At 39.6% G+C, this 26438-nt stretch overlaps 1 protein-coding gene across 6 annotated transcripts; it reads right to left on the minus strand.

The window, feature by feature from the left end:
• Positions 1-2270: 2270 nt before the first annotated feature.
• ANKRD46 (ankyrin repeat domain 46) lies at positions 2271-26374 on the minus strand. 6 transcript variants are annotated; one of them, XM_072949514.1, is made up of 7 exons: positions 26251-26374; positions 13727-13827; positions 11024-11361; positions 9625-9792; positions 5364-5529; positions 3174-3205; positions 2271-2521 (listed from the first exon to the last, which is right to left on the minus strand). In XM_072949514.1, the coding sequence occupies exons 3-6, from the start codon at positions 11332-11334 to the stop codon at positions 3197-3199; spliced, it is 654 nt and encodes a 217-aa protein (XP_072805615.1). In that variant the 5' UTR covers positions 11335-11361; positions 13727-13827; positions 26251-26374; the 3' UTR covers positions 2271-2521; positions 3174-3196. The 6 variants fall into 6 exon arrangements, with proteins under 6 accessions (XP_072805615.1, XP_072805612.1, XP_072805617.1 ...); XM_072949511.1 differs by lacking the exons at positions 2271-2521; positions 3174-3205 and adding an exon at positions 3218-3436 and having other exon boundaries at positions 9634-9792; XM_072949516.1 differs by lacking the exons at positions 2271-2521; positions 3174-3205 and adding an exon at positions 3478-3882 and having other exon boundaries at positions 9634-9792.
• Between the last annotated feature and the right edge of the window lie 64 nt (positions 26375-26438).

Below are 26438 nucleotides of genomic sequence, written 5' to 3' on the forward strand. Positions count from 1 at the left end.
TGGTCAGAAGAGGCTACAGTCCCACACTGTCTGACTTCACACCCCAGCTCTGTCACGAAAGCTGTGTGACCTGGAACATGTTATTCCAATCTGCCTCAGGTGCCCTCAGTTTCCCTAACTGTGAGGTGGGGGTAAAAGTGCAATTTGTGAGGATTAAGTGGGTTCATAAGAAATGTACAGTGTCACCACTTGTTCACGAAGAGCTCAATACAAGCATTTGGGGTGGAAACTGCCTTATGACCGTTCAAAAACCTACTCCACCCTGCCCTGACGAGCCCAAGGCAGGTTTGAGAACAGTGCTGTCCAAAGGAAGTTTCTGCAGAAACACTGTTCAATACAACAGCCTCTTGAGGCTACTGAACAATAGAAATGTGGCTGGTTTTGTTTTAAGGTGTAAAATAGGAGGGAGGGTAGAGCTCAAGTGGTAGAGCGCATGCTTGACATGCACAAGGCCCCAGGCTCAATCACCAGCATCTCCTCCAAATAGAAATGTATGACTAAACATGAGTAAACCACACCCCCCACCAAAAAAAAAGATGTAAAATGGAGTTGGCTTTTAGGCTCAGATAACTTTGCTCTGACGAACTGAATTTCTAACTTCATTTGAGTAGCCACAATGAAAGATGCAGAGAACTTCCATCACTGCAGAGAGTTGGGGCAGCGCTGATCCAAAACATCTTCCAAGCAACACCCTCTTCATGCTGTTATCAGCAAAGTCTTTGATGACTATTAGGCAACGAGGAACCCCAGACTACTCCTTGACATCTCACTGGCGTGTGTCCAAAGCCCCGTTGCCAGGTAAGTGTAGACCCTTGTGCCTACGTGGAGCTGTCCATTTGTGACGTAAAATGAGCAGATGAGTGGCTGAACACAATGCCAGCCCATCTGTGCTTTGAGGGAAGCCAAGTAGGTATCCACAGCAAGGCCAAGATCCTCTCTAGAAAACTTTGGAATCTACATCTGAGCACAATGGAATGGGCTTGATCCCAGAGTTCCACCTCATCTAGCACAGCTGGGACTGTTTCGGCTTGGACAATTTTAAAGGGTGGTTTACCCAGATGCTGGCCTCTTTTTCCTCCAGGGCTCTATTAACTTTGAGAAATGCTACTTCCTGGTGTACCCTTCCAAGATAAACTACTTGGAAAAGGTATACCAAGATGACTAAAAAGAGAAGCTGTAGTATGTATGCATCACTGATAAAAGTAACAACTGCTGAAGTCAATAAATGATTTAAAATAAGTCATGTAATATGAAGGAAAAACAAAGGGAAAGTAACTGATAATGAGATGTGTTTTTCCACATGTGAATGCCCAGGCGCAGTGACACTAGACGAAGCAACTAAGTCACCGGTACCCACACGCACAAGTATGTGGGGACTCAACTATCATCAGCAGCACTGCTGTCAGTAACAAGACTTTTTGAAAGAAGTATAATTTCTGGTCAAGTTTTGAACAAAATAAAGTAGAATCTTCCCTCAGTTATCTCATGAGTGTATTCTTAGAAAATTCAGGGTACATTAAAACTGTATGAAAAAATACTTTAAAATGTAAAATGGAGTTAAGTTTTAGGCTCAGATAACAAATTAAAAAAAAAATCATATGAATGACCAGCGGAACATTCGAGAATCATGGGATGTGGCACAATTCTTTGTTGTGCTAAACTGTCCCATGTGCTGTAAGACATAAAACATCTATGTGACCTGCCCACTAATGTCAGCAGTGTCCCCAGTTGTTTCTAAAATCATGGGTCCAAGCCCATCATATTAATTCAACCAACACCACCCGCACGGGTAACTGATTCATCAATCCAGGCCTAATCAGCAAGTGCATGGCACTGGTTGGTTTGAGAACACGGTACACAATGTAATGCTGGCCAATGAAACTGAGAGGAAGTTTGCTGGGGACTTTGCAGGAAAGCTTCCAAGGAGCAAACCAAAGGAAAGACAGTCGTTTTTTCTCTACATGGTCACAAATGGATGTGAGGCCTGAAAATTCTGGACTCATCTCAGAACCAGCTAGAGGATGAAACCAACAAACAGGAAGGGAGAACAAAAAACACAGGCAACTGAGCTAAATGTGGATTATGCCACCCTTGGGGTCTACTCCACCTCTGGGCTTCCAGTTACACAAATTAATACGTTTCTTATGGTTCAAGCCATTTTGAGTTTGGGTTTTGGTTTCTTGCAGCTGAAAGCACTTTGATACATACATAAACAATTTCACAAGTCAAAGACCGGGTTAAATAAAACAACAACAAAAAGTGACTATTGTTCCTGGACTTTTATACCATGTGGTAAAAAAACAAACAAAACAAAAACAAAACACAGTATTTTTTCCACCTGTGGTAAGTGTGAGGCAGGCTGTGCTGGTGGAAGGCCTGCATGCTCTTACGTAAAGGAGATAGGGGTACAGGGCTCTGTGGTTCCTCCATCCAGCAGCAGGCATGTTGTGGAAGGAGAATGGCCAGCACAGTTCACACATGCAGCCTGTTCGAGGAAACACGTGAGAAGTACACGTTTAATCTGAAAAGGAAAAGTACAGTTACAGGAAAAAAAGTATTTGTGTACAAAGAGTTCCACAGGACATACTGTGAACAAACAGGAGAGGAAAAATAGACTAAGTCTCCGTTCTCATGAAACTTATCAAAAAGATAAAAAAAAAAATACAGTTGACCCTTGGACAACAAGAGTTTGAACTGTGTAGGTCCACGGATACCCAGATTTTTTTTGTTAAATACACAGCACAGTACTGCAAGACCATCTGCTGGGTGAGTCCGCAGGTGCGGAACCACGACACCGAGGGCCCACGGTAATGTCACACACAGACTTTCAACTGCACGGTGGCCAAGGCTCCTAGTCCCAAACCCTGCGTTGTCCAGTGGCCAACTGTGCACGTTTCTGAGTACAGCACGTGATGAGGAAATGGTACACAGGGAAGTGGGCAGTCAGATATGGTTAATGGTTAAGGGTAAGTATTTGCAAACAGGAGTGGAAATTTTAGTAATATATGCTGCTGAGATGGCAGCAGGCAAGGTTCTAGATGATTACAATTGCCAGGTTCATGACAGACAGCAGGGCAGAAGGAAAGAGAAAATTTATAATTGGGGATAAGGCCTAAATGTGGAATCCCTGCTCCACCATGTCCCAGATGTTTGACCTGGGACAAGGTACTTACCCCTCCTCGTCAGTTTCTTCATCTTACAAGACCTGGAAGTGTATCGGGGGTGGGGCGAACATAAGGATGAAATGAGATGAGGTGTGCTGGGAGGTGCTTAATCATGATAGTTATGATCATTCTTAAAACCACAAGCAATTCGCCCAAATTAATTTCAGAATATTTATAAGGTAAGCAAATGTGAAACTTGAAATACCTATTACATCAGGTTTGAAAAAAGCTGTTTTTTTAAACAGCCAACTGGAACTCATTTTTAAAAAACCCTATATTAAAAGAAAAAAACAATGATACAGAAGAAAATAGATTGTGATTAAGAGATTATAAATACATTTATTGATAGTATTACTGAATACTGAATGTAGAGAATAGAATACAAAGAAATCAGCACTTAGAAGGAAACATTAATCTTTAAAAAATGCAATATATTTACATAGATGTTAACCAATTTCACACATCTGTTAAGAGTTATAAACATAGACAAAGCTAATTTCAAAGCTTTCAATCTGAATGTACTTTGATGAATTCTAGTGTTCTCCAGTCTAATGTCCACTGTTTTTTGCTGTATTTACACCAAGTATGATTAATTTTGTTTGTATCTAACCTAAAAGCAAGAGTCTGTGTGCTGATCCTGAGGCAGCCAGGTAAATCAGGAATTTCAGAACACCTCTTTGAGACAGGATAAAGCCACATGAAAGAAAACACCTCAATCCTAGATATACAAATGCAAAAGAGAAAATATTAAGCAGCAAAGAGAATCACAGAAATATCAATTCTATTCTAAACTATAATTTCTAATTCTAGCAGCAGTTCAATTAGCAGTAGCTTAGATGACTGTGTGTGAAAAATGAAACCATTAGTTCTTTCACTACAATTTTTTGACTTAATTATCAAGTCTTCACATCCTATTTTAATAATCCAAGAATATGATTTATATACAACATAACCATTAACAAAAGAGGCCTTCAAATGTACTGCTGAAAAATGCAGTATAGTTTGGGGGCCAGATTTCAATTCACATAATACTACAATGCAGGAAGAGTTTACGACACCTAGAATAGCGTTCAGCGCTGTTAATTCAGAAATACTCCATCCACTCTTGCCATCGGAGAATTACTGACATGGATGTGATTGTTATGACAATTCTAACAGGGCCTCTAAACAAGGTTGAACTTAAAATGAAAAAATTATAAACTATGATACAATTGCGACAACACAGCTAGCTTATAGAACTGAATTTTTCACATAACAGCGCTACAGAATTACAGTGACAGGTAACAGTGACAGGTAGCAGGGGAGAAACATCTCCCCCTGCTAACTACTGAGTAGAAGAGGTTTTCTGACTGTATTTTTGATGACTAGGATATCTTGCAAATAAACACCAGGAGAAAGTGAAGAGTGAACAAAACGAACTTCTCAAGTTCTGTTTTCACGAATATTATAAACAAGCAAAGCAGTTTACCAAAAAATCAAAATTATCCTAAAAGCAAATAAATATGAGATCAAATCAATCATTCGTGAAGAAAATATAGCATATTTTCAAAAGTTCTGTTCGGTTTGAGACTAGACTTAAAAATATTAAAACATACCAAACAGATTCCAATAACACTGATTTGCTATTCAGGCTTTGAAAAAAGCACTTCAAATTTTAAGCTGAATGTTTCATATTCCCCGGTATTCCCCAGAGAAAGTAAATAAAAGAGAAAAGTGGCTTTTGAAAAAATAGACAAACAAAAGCAAAACAAAACTAACCAAAACTAACCACGTAGGATAACCTTCTCCCTTCTGAACGTTTCACTATCGTTGAGCCTACATTAGGGTAAGGTTTGTACAGCAAGGGTTCCTAGTCCCGGCCTCCATCTTTTGTTCCGCAGTCCACGTTTTATCAGAGAAGGCTGCGCAGAGGCTTTCCTAAGAAGTCAGGCTGAGTTGGAGGTAGCTTAGGACACAGTATGCTTGACTACAGTATGTAGTTAATTCAAATAGACATGTCGTTCTTCTAAAAGGGTAACAATGTGTAAAAATGCCAAAAGGAAAAATGGACAGCCCTCACTGCCTTGCACTAAGAGAAGATTCTGAGAAACTGAGAACAAACACTGGAAGCCAGGACACTGGCACTGGTTTCATCTCCCACAAGCTCCTTCAATGCACCAGTTCAGGCTGGTTTTCCACGAAGGGCAGCACCCCACTCACATAGTAGGCAATACCAAGGGACAGCAGAGCAATGACAAAGATCAGGAGCAACACCCTCCAGAAGCCCAGATCCTCTACAAACTCCTGCCACGTGGTTCGGAAGCTGGACAGGACTCCTTCTCCTTGCTGCAGGTTGGGATTGAGCAGGGAATGGCTTTCCATGGCACTGTGAGAGAAGCAAAGAGAAAAGAAAGGGTATGAGACAACACATTTCACCTATTTCAAGAACATAAAGCAAGAGGAACTGCACTGTTTAGAAAAGACCAAACTTAAAACAACACTTACAAGAAGAAAACTGACACATGTACGCATACTCTCACCCACCTGTGTGCTGATTTGTGTATCTGCGTGCATCTCCGCACTGTACCTGTGACTATAAATTGCTACATAGCAACGATTATGTTTCACGGTTTAGTATCTGGAAGGGTCAAAGTTCAGAATCCTTTTCTAATAAAAAATGTCCCAAGCAGAAGTCTTGAAGTAGGTCAAATGAGTTGTTTCCATCAGATACTAAAGCAAAACACATTTTGGCTATTTGAAATTTAGACGAATTCAAAATGAGAATTCATGTTGATGAAAATAAGCAAAGATGGGCAAATCTAAAAAACTGCTTTACACAGTGTGTGAATCTTAAAGTGAAAAGGGGATTTTATTCATTTAGTTCAATAGTCTGACCAATGAAGGAATTCCTTTTCGCAGCTGTCATCCTCTACTAGTGGCTGCTCCCTCTTCAGGCCGCGGTACACTTGGACAGGGCTAGCCACTAGGAATTCCTCCTGATAGCTTCCTCCCACTGGTTTTAGTTCCATCTTGTACAACAATACAGAGTAAGTTTATTTCTCTTTCACATTAAGGCTGAGTCTAGTCGAATATAAGGTAGTACAAATACTATAAAAACAGATTCTGGTTTTCAGAACTATATAAACAAAAAATATGACCACCACAAAAAGAAAACAGCGTATCTGATGTTGGTATTCAGAAGGCTGCACTGTGATCAATTCCCAGCTCTAAGGGATCAGCATGCACAACTGTGTCACAACACGCAGGCCCAATAACAGGGCATCACTTAGACTAAAGCCACAATGACCATAATCACAGGTACCAGCTGTCTACCGCTATTACTATCCTTCCTAAACTCCTTCTCTTCACATTCTTCCAACCATCTTGGGACAGAACAATGGAAACAGCATGAAACAATTAGAGCCTGGTTCTTCGTGCGTAACTGACAGTTTTCACTGTAACCTACAACTTTTACTTCTGAACACTGTGAGCCAGACGCCCTTCAGCCTTTCCTGGCGTTAGTCTTCTCTAGTCATCGGAAGGTGACTTCCTAAAGGGCCGGTCTGCTTAACATCCAACTGTTTTATATTGAAAAATGTTTATCTTCTTAATAATAAAAGACATTTTCTAGTTTTATTTTTAATTTTTTTTATTTTTTATTGAAGTATAGATTTATAGTGTTGAGTTACGAGAAGACATTTTCCATGGTTATCTACAACAGTATGAAAATTTAAGAAATCTCAAGGAAGTTCAAAATAAGATTAGGACCCTGAGAAGTTTAGGAGAGGTTTTGACTTACCTGAAATTTACTGACTATGTCTGAGTCGACATGCTCTCATATGTAAAGGTGTTAGATACAGGTATCTCCCACTTTTTGGAAGTTCGCTTTATGCCACCTCACTTTTAAGAAACATCTGCGATACTACCTGTATTTGCTAACTGAAAAAAATCCCAAGAGGAATTTAGCTTTTATACGAAAAAATCAAAAATATTGTTCAATGTTTGTTTTGCAGCGAGAGTGGCACTGCCGAGCTGCTTCCCCAGAACTACACTCATCTCAGCACCCAGCTGCCAAAGCTCTGAACTGTGTCTGTGAGCCTCTGTGCCTTATCCTCATTTCCTCTGTGCATCCGTTAGTGAGATGTCTCCTAAGAGAACTGCTTCTTTGCTTGATGCCACCTTGGCTCAGGAAAGGTTTCCTAGAACACTCTACTTTTGCATAGTAAAGGGTGGAAGCGGTGGGAATCTACAAAATGAGAATTCAGTCGCACAGAGAATTTAGTCGCGAAATCTCTAGGCACTCGTGAAGTTCTGCTAATCAGAATTTAGCCAATGAAGTGTTTTCTACTGTCTAGGAAATACCTGATTCTAGCATGGTGGTCTGACTGTGCATGTGTAATTATTTTTGTATATGTATCATCTATACTGTCTCTGTCATTCATACCTACAAAGTGAAGAAAAACTAAATTAAACCTAGGATATATGGGGGTATGGGGAAATATTTTTCATCAACTAAATAATTTATAGGCCTGTAAGAAGTTATGCTATTTTTCAGGGAACCGTAAAGGAAATGGAAAATACTTGGTATATTCAAAATCTTGCTTTTATCTCTTGTTCTAGAAAAGACGAATCATCACACAGCTGCCCAATGCCATGTACTAGCCAATCCTTTTAAGTTTTCCCCCCACTTTTTCTTCTTGATATAATTCATGTACCATAAAATTCATCTTTTTAAAGTACATGATTCAGTGGCGTTTAGTCTGTTCACCAAGTTGTACAACCATCTCCACTATATAACCTGAGAACATTTCTATAATAAACTCTGTACCCTTCAGCAGCCACTTCCTACTGCCCCTGCCCTGCTCCTGGCAACCACTAATCTACTTTCTGTTTGCTGATTATGGACATTTCCTATAAATGGAATCGTATGATACGTGGCCTTCTGTGCCTGGCTTCTCTCACGGGGCACATTTTCAAAGCTCATCCATGTTGCAGCATATGTCAGCATTTCATTCCTTTTCTTACGGCGGAATGTTTCATTGAATGGATAGGTGATATTTTGTTTATCTGTTTATCGGTGATGAATTTCTGGGTGGTTTCCACCTCTTGGCTATGAAAATAATGCTTCTATGAACATCCGCGTACTAGTTTTTGTGTGAACACATGTTTTCAATTTTCCTGGGCATATACCTAAACGTGGAGTCGTTGTGGTAAGTCTGTGTAACTTTCTGAGGAGCTGCCAGACTGTTTTCCACAGCAGCTACGCTACTTTACGTCCAGCAAAGTCTGAGGGTTCGAATTTTTCCTTGCTGGTAATACTTGCTATTGTCCATCTGTTTGATTACAGCCATCCTATTGAGTAGGAAGTGGTATTTCACTGTGGTTTTAATGTGCATCTTCCTAAAGACCAACGATGCTGCCTTTAAGCGTTTCACTTTATGCTTCACCCACCGCCTCCCTACCACGGCACTGGAGGGCAGGAGTCAGTCCGGACAACCAGGTTTTAAAGAGCTGTCTTCACACCATGCTGTGACTAATACGCATGCAAACGTTGAACTGCAACGGCAGGTACGTGAAAGAAGAATAAGTGTCATACTGCGCCGCTCAAGTGACTAATCACTTCTTAGTTAATAAGTAATCACAATTGATGCAACAAAGTTAAAAGTGTATTTCGAACAAAGAGGTGCCAAGAGACTGGCTATTAATAAAATACACCAAGCAAAAATGCATTCTTGGAGATTTTTCACGGTAAAGAAGCTTAAGGTAGTTATGAAAATAATCTTTAAGTTCTTTTGGAAGAACATGATCTTTAACAAATAATAGATAACTCAATGCTACTGAATTGCTGATGGCATTCTGACCGCCAATCGGGAGCACACAGGAGACAGAAGGGCCTGCCCGTGCACCTCAGACTTCTCACTTATTTCATGTGCTTGCCTGCTTTCAGTGGTAACTCACGAGGGGCATGCACCAGAGCCCCAATTTCACCTGTTCCAATTCACGTGGAAGTTGCTTTCACGTCCAAGTCACTGGCGGGTGTGTGAAATCTTGTCTTACACTCTCTCCTCCTGTTTTACTGTCCTCAGCACTTTAATTCCCTACCCTTGAAACTCCCTTTTCAGTCTCTTTTAATACTGTCCAAGTTCTTGGCCTGCCTTCTCTCTCCTCCCTTTCTGAAATTCCATTCTTTTTGTGACCCGTATCTAGATTCTCAAACTCCCGCTTCCTTCCCTCCTATTCAGCTTTTCCCCGCCTGTACGGCAGGCTTCCCTGCACACTGGCTAACAGGGCATTATGTGCACGTGGGCACGTAGGACTTACTGTTAATAGCTTTTCAATTGTAATCTGGAGCCAGAAGGACAATATAAAGTTCAAAGAAAGTATCAAAGCTCTTCACTTGAAAGCAAATAAATATAAAGCTCACAAAAAGCTGTCATGAAAGATTCACTTAAAGTGACTCGCCCCTTAAAAAAAATGGTACCTTAAGTACCTTTCACTTTCAGCTGTCTGCATGGTCTCCAGTTTTGAGTGAGTTCCTCTGTTAAATCCTTTTACCTCCTGTTCTTCCAAAGATTCCAGCAATCGGATGACATCTTTATTCACTCCCCTGCGCTTTGCCAGCACTAAGGGTGTAGCACCTTGATGATTGCTAAAAAAGTTCATAAAAATAAAGAGGTCATCATAGCAGTTTTATTTCCCTGTTAGTAGACATCTGTGTAGATCTCAGTGAGGAAGGCATGGGCCCCATTAACTCAAATCCCAGAGCAGAATCAATGGTTGAGCCAGAACCTGAATTCTGAATTAACCAATTTATTTTTTCCTTTTAGGGGAAAAAGGGACAAAAATATATATATATGTAGGCATAAGAGTAGATAAATGAGAATAAATAAAAAGAGGACATCTTCCTAGAAATTAACTGGAAAATTTTACATTCTAGATTCATTCTTGTCTGACATTTATATTTTATGGGAAGAGTATACATATTTTAAAAATACCTAAGAATTAAAACAAAACTCATAAGCAATCAAATAAGCTGCTTTGGTTCACCGAGCTATTCAACAACAGGAGACAGCCCAAGTAATACTGAATCCTGTAGTTAATGCCCACCACATTTTGTCCTATAGTAGCAAAACCATTTACTGTCTTATTTAGGGACATTATAGTACCAATACATTAGGGCAACATGTAACTGTAGCTTAAAGGTCAAGGTTGCTTTTAAAAGTGGTCTGATATCTTTCCCACTCAAGAGACAAGGTATCACTAAAACAAACAAACAAACAAAACCAAACCAAAACCAAAACCAAAAACCTACTTCCTCAAATTGTTCAGTATGAAAAGGACTCAGCCCCAGAGATAAGGAGGCTGGCATGGTATGTTATATGACAGAAGTCAAACAAGCTCTGGATCAGGTGGAACGAGGTTCAGACTCCAGCTGTGTGACCTCTGTTACACCATTTAAGCCAGAATTCTTGTCTCAACCATCATCTATAAAATGAAGATAACACCTACCTCAAGAGCTGTTCACTCTGAGGATTAAATGAGCTAACACAGTAAGTGCAATGCCCAAGCCGTAATCGATTTTCAACAAATGTGAGTTCTTCTCTTCTTTTTCCCTTGTCTAACAATACACAATTAATGAGGAGCAGAACCTAGCCACTATTTTCATAGAAAAACTTACCACTGCTTCCGCATAAATCTAGAAGTCAGCCTCTTGCTACATCACTCCCCTAACAAGATGGCACTGTCCTCAATACCTTTCTGAACTTGTCACTACACCTGATCAACGAGGAGACAAAATCAGTAGACTTCCAAGATTAGACCACTGGTTGAGAGACTAATGGGAAGAAATGACTAGACTTCAAAAACCATGGAGAACTTACCAGATATCAATTTTGAGTCCATTAGAAACTAAGAATTGAATAGTATCCACGTGGCCACAGAGGTGAAGTGCTGTGTTTCCCTGGTAGTCTGTGGCCAGGAGGTCAGCACCGAATTTATGTAACAGCTGGCAGATGTCCACGTTGCCTCGGGCTGCTGCGAGGTGAAGGCCTGTTCTGCCCCTGCCGTCACGAATATTTGGGTCAAAGCCACTTTCCAGAAGCCGCTTGGAGTAGTTAAAGTCTCCATCAATGCAGGCTTGTAGCAGGGGCACGTTAGTCTGAGAGGAATCATTTACAAAAACGTAGGACATTGCTGGAATGTGGTGGGGGGAATATGCCTGTAATGAAATACGAGGTGAGTGGGATTTGCTGCAGCCAAACTAAATCAAGACAATGAAATCACTCAGAAAAGCACTATTTCTTTTCCCTCTTGGCCTCCTGCCTCTAATAAATCATCTCACCAAGCAGAAACAACAGCAGAGTTATCAAGTATTATATTTTATTTTCCATTAACGTGTCTCTTAAGTTAAGCAAGATATAAGCAATCTGATTTAAGTTTACTACTCTATCAGAAGACACAGACAACATATTCCTTAAACTTCAAATAGCTACCTACACACACACACACACACACACACACACACACACACAAATGTTACTACTGGTAGAGGTTCTTACTAAAAACAAAGTAATTCTCTTTCATATATTTGCTTCTTATTGTATTTGAGATATTCTATTTGGTAAACAGAATTTTCTGCTCAAAAGTTAACTAAATCAGCTTTAAAAAATAAATAGCTTAATTCACACTCAACAAGGACCTGCTAAATGCTGTGTGTATAGTACAAACTTCAAATTTTAATTGAAATAGAAAAGCCAAGGAAAGTAAAAAACTAAATTTAAAAACTGGAAATATCCTAAAATTGATCCAGATTGTCCATCGTTTTACAGGGCTGATCCTATTCTGCTCCGTCCTGTGGTTATCTAAATATCTGATTTTGCTAAACTCCCACGGTCTGAAGACGGAGCGGTGAGGAGAAACAGGTCTCTGGGAATTCGGAGGTGGGACCAAGGCAGCAGTCCTTGCTGTGTCCACTCTAATATTCCACCCATCTGAGCAGCCCAGGTTCACCAGTCGGTCTGTCCACGCCTCTTTCACTGCTGTTTCTCTGTCCCAGCGGTCTCCCGGTCTCTCAGTGTGAGAAAGGGGGTGTGTGTGCGCGTGCGTGTGAGCGTGTGTGTGTGTGTGTGTGTGTCTCCACCCCACCCCCAACTTCCTTTTCCTTGGTTCACTTAAGAAAAAGTTAAAGCCTGATAAAAGAAACTCTCCTAAGAAATTAAAGAGAAAGCAAACCAAAACAAGAAAATACAAAGGCAGAGACTTTTGTGTTTGTAAAGATGGCTCCCTTTACCTAAGGTTACAAAAGTCACAGATGAGCTTGGCCTGTAATTTATCAGGCAAAGTCCTTCTTTCTGGAACACAGATGGAACTGGATGCTAGATCAATCTATTGTGCCTAACCTCAAGGGAATTCAGGAAAGCCTGGCTCTGGAGTTTAGTAAGATTCTTTGTCCCTACTCCACTCTGCCTGGTTTCCAGCAGAGACACAGTCCCTCTAGTCCTGGGCCACCTTACACTAAGCTCTGCTGCTGCCCTGGGCCCACCACGCGAGGCGGAGACATTAACACTGACTGAGAGCCTGTTCTGAACCAGGCATTGCACTAAGGGGTCTTAATGAATTTCGTTTAACCTTCGTAACAAATTCATGGTAAAATTTATTACATCTGAATTTTAGTAAGGAGTCAATGAAGGATTTTAAGCCAAGGAAATGGCATGGTCTTAGTATATTAGTCCTTCGGAAAGACCACTTTGTTTGAGATATAAAGAGGTTAGACTGGAGGGGGTCAAGACTGGAGGCAGGGAGATCAATCAATAAGCCGTTGTAGAAATCCAGGCAAGATATGACAACAGCTGGACCTGAGACAGTGGTGGAGAGAAGACGGCATACTGAAGAGGAACATACTAAATAGAATTAACATAACTTATTGACCTGCTGGATATAAAGAGTGAGAAGGGGTCATTAAGGATAATTCTAAATAAGGAGAAAATCTGCTTATGATTAAGAATCACAGAGATCAAGATAAGATAAACTTCAGATTATGGTACCATATAATGCTTCTTAAGAAATTAATCCAATGGGAAGATATTACTCAAAAAAATTGTCAAGAGTTCTCTTTTGAGGGTAATCTCCCTATTTTCCCCTACAGTACTCACTGGATTGGATCATAAAAAAGACAAAGGTATCACAAACTTTTTAAAAATTAAAATACAACCTATCATGTGCTTTTCAAGAGACAATGTGCTTTGGTCAAATTCTCTCAGAATAGATAATAAAAAACAATCTACTTGGTGTTTTTGGTTCAAACACAGTAAGAATTCTTGTGGTTTGCAGACTGGGATTCTTTTGAATGTTGACTCAGTAAAAAGGACAAGCCTTTCTTGTCTATTTTTTAAGTGAGAGTAAGTCTGGTGTATTTTGTGAGTTTCTTTGTGTCTTTGCAAAACTACTAACCTCCAAATTTATTAGGCCCAATGATAGATAACATTTTTCATCTTGATCACAGAACTGACTCTGCCCACAAGCAAGGCCACCGTTCACTGAAGCTTTCACGTATTCTGAAGAAGTCCGCAGCAGAAAATACTAACCTAGGCCTTAGGACTGGATCTTTCTTTCAGTGGTCACACGGCAGTTGCTCTGAATTCTTAAGAAGGTTTAACAGAATATCCAGAAGTGTGCTGGCAAGGATCTATAGGAAACAGAAAATTCAATTATAACAAAGGAGTGGCGTGAAAAAGGACTTGCTGTTCTACTAAATACGGACAAGCTAGACGGGCCTGTAGATACTTTCCAAAAAATCTCTGGGTAAGACATCAACTTATGAGGCCAGTAAAGTCACCGACGAGTAATAGAGTGGTGAAAAGGAAGAAGAGAAGGGCTTAATAAGGAGGATCTCTGTTGCCCACAAACAAGCAAGCACGCTCAGAAAGAGGAAAGAGTCAGATAATGTGCCATCAGCACAGGACAGACTGGGCTCCGAAAATTCACTCTACGTCAGCAGAAATGGAATGCATATTTTCACGTTATAAATGGTGGCTACATCTCAGGTTAGCCCACTAAAGCACTTTTAGAAATAAAAAGCTATCTGCATTGGGGAAAAAGTTAAAAAACCAATACTTGTGTTTAAACCAAACAGGTACATTTAAGAAAAAAAATATTTCTAATCTGTCTTAAATGCTGGTACTTAACCCTCCTCCTGAGATTGTCCCCCACTGTTTGTTTTCAGTGGAGAAGAGACGCTGGCTCAGATCTACATGCAGTCTTCTGCACAGCCCTTCCTGACCCAGCTCCTCCTGCACTGTGGCACTGCCTGCCCTCCCTCTGCGGGCCCTGAGAGACATTTCCAGAGTCCCTGGCCTGTCCCACTGCACTCTTCTCTTGAGGGAATGTGGAAGAGAGGGGGTCATGGACAGGCAGTATGAACCACAAAAAAATCAATGGTAATTTGTTAGGCAAACATTTACTGTGTGCCTAAAATGTGCCAGGTACCACACTCACTGGTAAATTTGGGACATAAAGTCTAAATCCCAAATTTATAGTTCCAGCTGAAATTCATGACTTTTACTGGTCATTCATGCTATTACCAAATCCCTTTAAATAAACTTATATAGGGAAGTAATTAATGGTATTTTATGAAGCTCCACTGAATGTACCTACATCAGGCTGTATCTTACGGGCTAGCAGTGCTAGGCTGGAAGCGAAGATGAGGCTGACAAACTGCATGTGAGGACCAGTCCCACAACAGCTGAACGAACACCGTGATGACACGACAACATGTACAATGCCCACCCTCCCCGACTGTGCCCGAGTTCTCTGTGGTTCTGCAACACCAACTCAGACAAACTTCCTATCCCTGAGCCACTTAATTTCTTTAAACACATAATCTGTGTTCACCAGAAAAGCCTACAACTTTCCTTCCTTGTCCTGACCACTGGAGCCGAGTCTTCATGCCTGAAGCCTGTCTCTAACATATTAATATGTGATCTGGCTTTTTCAATGTCAAGACGGTACAGGGGTTATTCTGAAGATAGCAGAGTTTACATTATGAAAAAGACAAGTGCTGCTTTTTGTTTGGGGATAAAATTATAGATTATATACTTATGCCCCCACCAAGAAATCCTAATATTTCCTTAAATCCACAAGAAAGACCATTTTCCTCTGATATGACAGGCCCCATTAAGAAAACAACTTGATCAAATTACAGATTTATTTACATGATTTCAAACTTAGTATTATATAATGCATTAGGCGTAATTATTAGAAACCTGCCAAGAAACTGTCCAAAACCCCAATTAAATCATTAGAAATCTGGTAATGGCTTCCCCAAGAAGTTATAGAAGTGAATAAAATTTAGGACACATTAACCATTGTCCAAAGAGGGGAGAGGACTAAAGACTTTTTAAACTTTTTTGAGATAACTAGATTCAAATTCAGTTGTCAGAAATAATACAGAGAGGTCCTGTGTACTTTTTACTTAGTCTCCCCTGATGGTAACATCAGTGACACTGACGCTGAATCAGTCAAGATACAGATCACTTCCACCCCCACAAGGATCTCTTCTATTGCCCTCTTACAGCCACACCTATATCCCTTCTGCCCCCATCCCTCCTCATCCCCTGGAAATGGAAGACTACTGTCTTCCATGTCTATAGTTCTGTCATTTCAAGAATGTTACATGGATGGAGCCATAGAGTATGTAACTGTTGCAACTTTTTTTTTTCACTCAACATAATTATCTGGAGATTCATTCAGGTTGCCATCTGTATCAACAATTTGTTTCTTTTTCACTGCTGAGAAGTATTTCATGGAATGGATATACCACAATTTAACTGTCTATCTACTAAAGGACATCTGGTTATCTCCAGGTTTTGGATGTTACGTTAAAGCTTCTAAAACATTCAGGTACATATTTTTACATAATGTAAATCTCCATTTCTCTGGGATAAATAGCCAGAAGTGCAATTTCTGGGTCATATGGAAGCCTAAAGATTTTGATGGAAAGACTATTGAGTCTGAAAGTGCCCATCTTCCCCATGGGAAAAAGAGAGTAAAAGAGAAAAAGCCAGATCTTTGAGGTCATTTCTCTGGGTGCTAAGAGAGTGAGAAATCATTTATGGATGAGTCTGTAGGACCAAGATTTGGAAGGGCTCAGGTGGAAGCCCTGGCATTTACCAAAGGGAATGTGTCGTATGAGCCACTGCACAAGTAGAGTTAGAGGCACGCATGTGACAGCTCTCGAGGTGCACAGGAGGCTGAGTCTGTCACCCTGTGAACATATGTGAGCACGCTGGAGCTGCTTTAGAGGTGGGGAGAGCAGGACGGAGAGATGCGCTAGTCTGACTCTCCCGACAGAGGTGACTTTAGGAGTGTACAGTTCTCTGAAGGCTGTTTTTCTACTGTCAAATATTCAGAGAGCGTGGCTACTCCACCCAGAATGTATCCAGAGCTGGGATGCCTGGGACTGAACCCCACTTCAGCCCCTTACCAGATCTAAGACTTAAGCACCATAAAATGACAGATACTACCCAGGAGACCAGTGCTCTCCTGCACCTGAGCTCGTACTCAGCAGCGTTCTGTGAGCCCCTGGAAACGTAGCGGTTTCTAACAAACGGGTGACCTCTAGTGGGGGGTAAAGGAAAGAAAGAGAACTGGTTCCTGGCAGAGGAAAAACCGTAAGAACAGTCGATAGTGGGGACAGTCAAACCCCAGAAAGTCCTCCGGTCGTTTACCAAGGCCTGGTTCTGGTTCCTAAGGGACACAGTGTCCATAAGGGCCAGCTGACTGGCTCAGAGGCCGACTCCCTGGGACTGTTCAAAGCAGGACTCGGGGGGTCAGGTCTTAGAGGGCTGGCACAGCGTAGCGTTTGAAACTCTAACTCCATGCTCTGCGGCACTGCCCAGGAAACTGCATGGGGATGGAGTCACTCATCCTCTGGGACAAGGCAGTCACCTAGATTCCGGTAACAAGAGCTCCTAATGCCAAACAGTGCTTGTCTCAACCCACGTAACAAAACAACAAGGAGGTTTTGGTGAAAGCTTGTGCGCCACCAACTTGATAGAAATACATTTTCTTATTAAAACTTTTTTTTACATTTTATATTTTTCTTTTATATTTATCTTAGGTCAATCTATACAACTTTAAGATAGCATTCTTGATGGTTAAGAACTAATGGAGAAGACACGTCTATTTTAACATACACTTATTATACCATCACTTTAATTGGTCTTCTATGTCCAGTATCACCAGCCATACATAATGTATTGATTTATTTTTCATTTTGAAAGGTCCCTAGGAAAGGCAAGACTAAGTGCTACATTCTTGGTTCAGATGGACTGACAGCCTTATGCCTATGCAGCAACTTTGATCAGAGATCAAAGCACCAGACACTTCAAGGAAATTCAAAGAAAAAATAGCATAGCTGGAAAGACACACCAGCGGATCTTACTGTCTGCATCTTCTAATGTCAAAGGAAAGAACTAAAACTGAGAGTGACACACAGTAAATGGAGTCCCCAAATCTGGATTCGCTACAGCTCACTTCTTTTATTCTTGCCCTTTAAAAAGGATACTTGCTTTTAAAATATAAAATAACCTCAAAGAACCAAAAAATAAAAACGCCCAATGAATTCATTAAATCCTAACTGCTTGCACTTTAGAATTATTATTCTTAAAACCTAAGCAGTGCACAGATCCACAGATACTAGGCATGGGGGAAAAAAAAGCCATATTTGAGAGTAAGTAAAAATTTTAACAATTTAAACTTTTCCCCATACATTGGTATGTTTCTTCAGTCTGCTTTTCTTTAGCAGCTGTATTTCTCAGTGTTCTTACTGAATTCCTTAGCACATTAAAAAAGAATCTGTCCTATATTTTCCCAATTATCACATAGAGTGGAATTCGTTGATATTTTAGACCAATCAAAATGCATATAGCCTAAGAGAATTTTAAAATAATATTTTTGATCAAAATTCAACTATCACAATGGGTTATTAGGCAATGTATTTAAAAGATGTGACACAGATGGATCTGACTACAATGTAATAAGGTTACAGAAGCAGTTTCATTTCTTTATTGGCAAATAGTTTAACTGTGACAGCAATCGTGATGCAACGCTTGCTTTTGCTCACTATAAAACTTCCAAGATTCCAGTTTAAAGTTCATCTTAAACTGCGATGAATTTAGGGTCCGTATTTATCTGTTTTTTTTGGAGTCTGTGTTGAAGGGCCTGAGATTCACATAGATCTTATGGCTAGAGTTCCAAATTTTAACCTTTGAGGTATCTACCAAAACAAAGGCAAAACATATGTGAATATTTGAGTTCTTAAAAAAGGAAAAGGGCAGCCCTCTTTCTGAAAGCCTGGTAGTAAGTAAATAAAAAAGGAATTGAGAATATTACCCTTTTAGGCTATTGCAGTACCATGACAAATATTTTAAAGAGGAGGTTTATAAATAGAACCTTCTGAATTTTATTTCTACGGCTCAAAAATAATTAACAGATGTTCAAAAAAAGAGTAAATGTTAGATAGACCTGGACTCACCACAGATACATTTTTATGTTTAAATTCGTGGAGAATACACATTTTATGGTATTTCCAAGTCAAATTTGACTCTAAAATGTTTAATTTTGTGATTTCTTCAATGCCAAGCTGTCAATTACTTCATAATTAAAACATTATTAATGCAGTAAAGCTGTGAATTACAGATGCTATTTTAATAAAGGCTAGTTCATTGTGCTTAAGTTCATATAATAATTAAAAGTAGGCTAATCGGGTATTACTTAGGTGGTGTTCTTAGGGAACAAAGGATTTACTTATGTTTGTAAATGGTTATTATGTTATGTTTATTATTTATAACGAAAAAGAAAAAATGATTTGTATGTTTGCTATTACTCTGCAAACAACTGCTTAGCAACATGTTTTAACATTTATTAAGTTATACTCCAGGCATTATTTAAGTGTTTTTCCTGTAATAACTAATTTAAACCTCATGGGAAAAAAACCTAAATGGGAAGTACTATCATTATTCTCATTTTCAGGGTGAAAAAAACTAAGTCACCAAGTTTGTTTTCTTAAGATGCTTTTTTATATAATGAATTAATTTAGCAAATCCTTTCATCAAAGATTACATAAAGGGAAACATTAGTCTAGTCCACACACTCTGAATTAAACTCTTGGAATCATTTTATTAAAAGTAAACTTTTTAAACTGTGGGAAAACAATAAATACCTGGAAATGTTTCTTACTTTACAGGAAGCATCAGTCTAGCTTATATATTCTGAATTAACTCTTTGCAATCATATCACACAAAGTAAACTTTTTAAAATATTAGAAACCCAAATAAAATATTTGGAAAAGTTTTCTACTTTACAGGAAGTGACTACATTCCTAGACTCATTGTTCAAGTATTTCTTACTTGTTAGGATAGTGAGAAAACACTTGCCTAAATTTTTATTTCTCCATCAGGAAATCAAAAAATCAGCAAACAAGAATTTTTGATATATATTTCCTGCAATATTTATATTACATAACTACTGTTTTTTTACACTATTAAAATTTAGCTATAATTCAAATTTCAGAAAGATATTGCCTTAAAAATTAAAATGAATTTTTTACAAGGAGAATATTGTTTATCTTGGATATTTCATTTTACTCCAATGCTTTTCAGCATTTTCCAAAATTTTTACTGTGTAATTTTACCACGTTTAAAATTCTTAGCAAGGGACTCCCTCTCATAGAAGTTTCCAACTTATAATTATATAATGGAGGCATTAAATAAGCTCTAGGAGGTCAATCTGAAGTTTTTCATACATATGTGTTACTTTTGTAATAAAGTTATTTGATTTTTTAAAAAATTACCTTTTTCCTAGCTACAGCAGTACGCTATTTACATTGCCTAATGGCGCCACCTTGTGGCCCACATGGGCTTCAAGAGCAACTTGAGCATCTAATACTGGTATAAAGCAGTACCAGTAACCGCCTTTGAAGCTTCTGCTTCATTTCAGTTACCTATTACAGTGCTCACTACTTCGGAAATTGTTCAGAATTGAGGTAAACTTCAATTTTCCTTAAAAAAGAAAAGTTAACTAATACAATTTTGTAAGTCAATTAGAAAGAAAGAAGAGAGAGAGAGAGAGATTTACCAAGCAAATTAACAGCATAAATATAAATATGAAAAATCTAAACCTCTTTAACCTACATTATCAGACTTTATTTACACAGAATTGTTACGGTACTATGAAAATGACATTCTTACTTATTCATTTACTCGGTGTTATTTAAAAATGTAGAAATTAGAACTTTTGTAAATTATTCCTTATTTTAAAAAAAATTATTCCTTATTTTCTAAATAGTCCACAAAATTTAAACCAGACTTTACCTCAAATAGTTTGAAGGTACAAGATTGTTTTCTTAGGAGAAATTTAAATTTATTTCTGTGAAATTTTTACAGCTGGAAGGGCCATCCAGGATCATCTAACCTAGACATCTAACCCAATCTCCTTATTTTTCAGGTAAGGATACTGAGAACCAGAGAGGCTCTAACTTTACCTGCCAACCCTTACCTCCATGGTTCTAGATAAATATAACTATTTTATTTAATCACTTTCAATCTTTACAATGCAACAGATGGCTGGACTGTACCCGCTTTGGAAAAAGCACATAAGATCATGAAGAAAAAAAGATATATATATATATATATATATACATATATATATATATATATATATACACACACACATACACACAAACACAAAGACCATGGAAAGAGTTTATGTCCTCAGAAAAGATGGTGTAAATCTGGTATATACTTGCAAATTATTTTGTACATGGGCATTAATTTACTGAGGGCAGAAACAAGAACCTAAACTCATGTCCTCAGACAAAAAGACAGCATACTTCAAAATAAATCCTGGTTCTCAACTTCTTTGTGCATGTATTTTGTCTTTAAATGTATAGTTTGTAGCACCTCTATGCTAATTTTAACCTAACGTAAGAACAAAGATAAGTGGCAAATGAACACACTCCACTCAAGCACTTTTATGAGCCCTGAAATGTATTATGTAAAATGGACAAACTTCACTGGGTGTTGGTTTTGGAGGTTAACAATACATTATCATCAGCAGCAGTAGTATTTTATTTCCACCAGTCACTGATAAAATAATCCAAGCCTAGTTGCTACGGAGCTGAAGATGGAAGTAAAATTATTTACTGTGGAGATGACTACAGTGCTTTTAAATAACTTATGTATGAAAAATTTACAACTCACCTGCATTAAAGAGTTGTACATACTTGCAGACTCCAATCCCTCCCCTACTTTTCTCTCTTTAAACCACACCGATCAGTTTTCTCCCCCATTCTTCTGAAAGTGCTCTTGCCCAGTCACCAGTGATCTTCACACTGCCAAGTCCAATGGTCATTTCACAGTCCTCATCTTACCTGACTTATCAGATCAGCAGGAGAAGCTGGTCACTTTCTCCTTCTTGAAACACTCTCTGCACTTGACTTCCAGCACTTCACCCTCCTGCCTGCAAAGGTTTCTCCTCTCAGTCCTTTTGTCCTTCTTCATTTCTCCAGCCTCTCAACATGGAAAGTGCTAGCGCATTCAATCTCATGGCTTTAAGTACAATCTATATGCTAGCGACTCTCAAATTTCTACTTTGAGCTGGAACTGGTTCATTGAACTCCAGTCTCAAATAATCCCACCTCAACAGGCATCTCAAACCTGATGTGTCTACAACTCAACTCTTGATTCCCGCTCCACCCTCCTTCCCATCTCTCTCCACCCTCAAGTCTCCCCCATATCAGTAAAGGGCAACTCCACCCTTCCAATAGCTCAGACCAAAGGCCTTGAGGTCATTCTTCATGTTCAAATATTTGTATTTACAGTGATTAAAAAAAAATTATCTTTTTTTCTGTCGAGAAAAGTGTTTAAGTCTTCAAGTTTGTATCTTTTGTTTTGTTCTTTTTTTTCCTCTGGGAATTTTTTAGGGGTTGGCTCCGCTCTCTAGTTGTCCTAATCATTTCACACATCCTTTTTAACTGTTTTCTTTTGCAGAGCTGCTTAAGTTAGGCCCTTCCATTACTGATTTGATTTTCTGTAATATTGGTTGTTCCTTACTGTTTACAATTTGGATTTTAAATTTATGTTTTTATATAAATTTAGTCTTTTTATCTTAATCTCCTTATGATACTGATTTTTTAAAAATTTTATATATTCCTAATCCACGTTTTTCTAGATTTTCTTCTAGTAAATAGTTGTCAGTGGCATACTGTTCTGTGTAGAGCTAATGAACCTCTTCTCTTACAGTGCAGAGTTCATCAACTCTGTTGACTTTTTTATTATTTATACTTTAAAAGTGAAAGAACTTTTGAGATTATCACTGTACTATTGAATTTGTCATACCAAATTTGCTCAATACTATTCTACTAAAGACTTTTTCTAGATTTTTTTACAAAGAAAATAACTAGAGGATTGGATTTTGTGTTGGCATTCTGTAAGGGATTACTGTGGTGTTTGAAAAAGACTTACCTATTTAAAATATTTTTGGTATTATTAGAACTTAAGTTTACAGTCATATCTTTGTAATAAAATCCTTTTTTTCCAATCCAGCATACAGACCTAAGAATGATCAACTTAAACTTCACATATAACAATAAAACCAGTGACAAAGGAATAGCTAGTCTCCAAATTAAATAGATGCTTGTTCCTCTTTCCTTTTCTTTCCAGCTTTATTGAAATATTGACAAATAAAAATTGTATATAGTATTTATGCAGCATGATTTTTAAAGGTGTACATGTGATGATTCAATAGTACATTGTGAAATGATTACCCCAATCAAGTTAATACATCCATCACCTCACATAGTTACCTTTGTGTGTGTTTGTGTGTGATGAGAACACTTAAGATCCGCTTAGCAAATTTCAAGTATATAATACAGTATTAACTATAATCATGATGCTGTACGTTAGCTTTTCAGAAATTATTCATCTTATAACTGAATGTTAGTACCCTCTGACCAACATCTTCCCATCTCCCCCATCCCTCAGCTCCTGGCAACCACCGTTCTACTCTGGTCCTGAGTGGGACTTTTTTAGATTCCACGTATAAGTGAGATTATACAGTATTTATCTTCCTGTGTCTGGCTTACTTCACCTAGCATGATGTCCTCCAGGTTCATCTATGCTGTCACAAAAAACAGGAGTTCCTTCCTCTTTAATGGCTAAATATTCCATTGTGTACATGTATCACATTTTCTTTAAAGTTCATCTGTGAATGGACACTTAGGTTGTTTACATATCTTGGCTATTGTGAATAATGCTACAGTGAACATGCAGCAGGTATCTCTTCCAGATAATGATTTCATTTCCTTTGGCTATATACCCAGAAGTATAGAGCCTGAAGAAGAACTTGCCTTTCTTTTTTAAGTGCTATTTAGTTTTTTGGACCTTCTCTGTTCACTGGTGTTATAGGCACTTCCTCCAAGGCAGTGTATAGAGGCCTTTAGATAATTTAACTTCTGATCTGCCAGTAGTTAAAACAATTCTAAGACTAAATATGTTCAACAAACAGTAGACACCCCTTTGATAAAAAAAAGTAACTTTTTTGCCCCTAGTTCTTGATCAAGTGGCCATAAACACACATTTGGCAAAGAAGTGCTGGTATTTGTGTGTATTCAACAAGCTATCCAAAAAGCAGTAATTTTAACAAATTTATGAATACAGTCAATTAAAAGGTATGTGCACATTGTTATTCAGGGATGGTACCAATCAGTCAGAAACCAGTGCAAGAGCACACATGGTTTATTTAGCTGTCTTTTACACACTGGGTCTTTATGAGATCAGATACTCTGTTTGCTGTGTTTTACTTTTTAAAAAATGAAGTATATTAAAACTAGCCAAATAATCTCTATTTTCACTTATTACATTATGGTGTCTTTTTTCCTTTAGCCTGAGTTAAATTTTTACAAAACGTCCTGAAGTATGACATTTTCGGAGCAGTTTATCTAGACATTCCAACTCTAGTGGCAATTTTAGTCCTAGTATCAGTTTTTTCCCAGAGCCGAATGGCATTTCTTTTATTTAATTCTCTTTCTGTCACTTCCCCATTTGGGGCTATGTTTCGCCTGTCGGCTGTTTTTCTTAAAAACAAAACAATAACTGGTATTGTCTGTAAGAGTTTTCCCCCAGTGAGCTTATTTTATCTCACTTGTTTATTCAGAGCATCCTTTCAGCTTGTTCTTCGTTATCTCCTTGGTGAGCTCCTAGAATTTACCCACCCTTCAGCCTACTTCCAACCACCATGAGATTTGTTCCATTTAAGCATGAGATTTCTTAGACCTCAATTTAACTCCCTCTTGAAGACAGTTAGATATCATTACACCCCGCCCTTTCTTTGACCTTTGTCTTTTGCTGAAACATGTAACACAAGCAATTTTTTTTCCTTCTTAGAAAGCAGTGGCAGACGAATACTGCAGTAGGAGTCAAGTGGTAATGACTACTTAAGGTTCTGTGTCATTTAAATATTTGGTTCTAAGTAATGGAAAACCTAACTTAAACTGTCGATAAAAAAGGGACTTTACTGATGCCTGTATTTCAAGTCCAGACTTAGTGTAAACTTCAGGTGAGGTTTAATCGCGGTTTGGCCCTGTTTCTCTGTCTGCCTTAGCCTGTGTTCGTCCCTTCTTTCTCTCTCTCTCTGTCTCTCCTCCCACCCACTGCGTCTATCTCTCTCTGTGTCTCTCTCTCTGTCCCTTCTGAAATATTTATTAAAATGATTAAGGCAACTTTAGCTGTCATCTTCACACCATATTTTCAGGAAAAAGGAATATATCATTCTAGCACTCCAAGTAAAGGGTCTTACTGGACTGAAATGTGTCTACCTCTAAATAAACCACTACATCGAGAGGAATGTAATATGTTCCATAACTTAAAATAATCAGAGCTGATCCCTTCAAAACATACGGACAGTCAAGAGTAATAGTGTTGAGCACTAACAGGACAGGTAAGATGTAGGACTGGTGGGCAACCAAGCTGTGTCCATGACCATGGGACTGGGCCTCCCAGGGAATGAAAAACACATGGTTTGGGATCAAACCAGTACATTAAGTTAATGTTTTAGCATATGGAAATAACTGATAGAATACAAAAAGTGGAAAACCAAAAAGATGTAGTCAGAACAGTAAATTAGTTAAACATCTCTATATAAGCACAAAGTGATGCGTGGAGCTTAGCTGTCTGGAAGTGGGCACTGGCAGCCAAGAATCTGACTCCTGCTGGGTACTGAGGATTGAAAGTACTCCGCAGACAAAAGACTGGAGTGGGGTTATGGCTTAAAGTCAGGGCCTCGACTGGTACCTCCTAGGGTTGCTAAGAGAATTAAATAAAGGTAGTAGGTTTGAAAGCACTCAGCAAAGCGACATACAGCAAGCCCTGAAGACAGCTATTACTGCAGTTCCTTCACCACTGACATTACAGCTATTTCAGCTCGGAGCGCCTGGGTACCACTGTCCGTTTTTATACTGAGAAATGTTACTATTTAATGGTATTTTTTTTTAACCTCGTTATGTTCTGTAGCCAATTGTGGACACTATGGAGCGTTTTAAAGAATGTCTTTTTATCCAGGCCGAGGCCGGTACCGGAGGACAATTTGCTTCTTGCATTGCATGTTAGTTAAGAGGCAATGCTGTCCTCTACCCCGGGCACCCGGGGCCCGTGCCATCGGGACAGTTCACTCACGTCTCAGCTGCTTCTGCTTTCGCCTGGACTGCGGGTTCCCAACAGTCGGGGGTAGCCCACCACCGGGGCCAATGCCATCTTTTCTGGCCTGACGCCTGGACGCCGGCCGAGGGCTTCGGCCCGGACCTACGCCCGCCCTAGGCCGGCCCGCCGCGGCCCACAGCACGGCCTCTGTGCTCCGAGCCCCGGAGCCCTCGCAGGCCCTCCCCGGCCCCGCGAGCGGCACAGCCCCGCGAGGAGGCCGCCCGGACGCGCCACGGCTGGCCTGGCTCCGGCGGGCGGCCTCGCCCCGCAGGCCGCTCGGTCAGGCCCGGGGCCGGGGCTCTGCGGTGCTTCGGGGTCGGCGGGGGAGGTGTCAGGCCGTTCCGCGGCCCAGGTACCTTCGAGTCGGCCGAGCAGCGGTAACAGCGGCAGCGCCTTCCCCGCGGCGGTGACGGCGGCGGCAACGGCAACAGCAGGCGGAGAAGAGGCGCGGGCCACTGAGACCCGCGGAGCCCCCGCCTGGGCCAGAGCGGCCTCCCTGCGCCGCGGATGGCGCGCCCCCTGGAGGCGGGAGGCCCTCACGGCG

Source organism: Vicugna pacos, chromosome 25, assembly GCF_048564905.1.
Source record: "Vicugna pacos chromosome 25, VicPac4, whole genome shotgun sequence".
NCBI classification, from domain to species: domain Eukaryota; kingdom Metazoa; phylum Chordata; class Mammalia; order Artiodactyla; family Camelidae; genus Vicugna; species Vicugna pacos.

Excerpts from the sequence above, each read along its gene's own strand:
- ANKRD46 (XM_072949511.1), bottom strand. The coding sequence starts at position 11,334 with ATGTCCTACGTTTTTGTAAATGATTCCTCTCAGACTAACGTGCCCCTG. Across the intron at positions 9,793-11,023 it reads GGACTCAAAATTGATATCTG|CAATCATCAAGGTGCTACAC; the intron begins GTAAGTTCTCCA and ends GAACTTTTTTAG. Across the intron at positions 5,530-9,633 it reads CAGACAGCTGAAAGTGAAAG|TGCCATGGAAAGCCATTCCC; the intron begins GTACTTAAGGTA and ends CTTCTCTCACAG.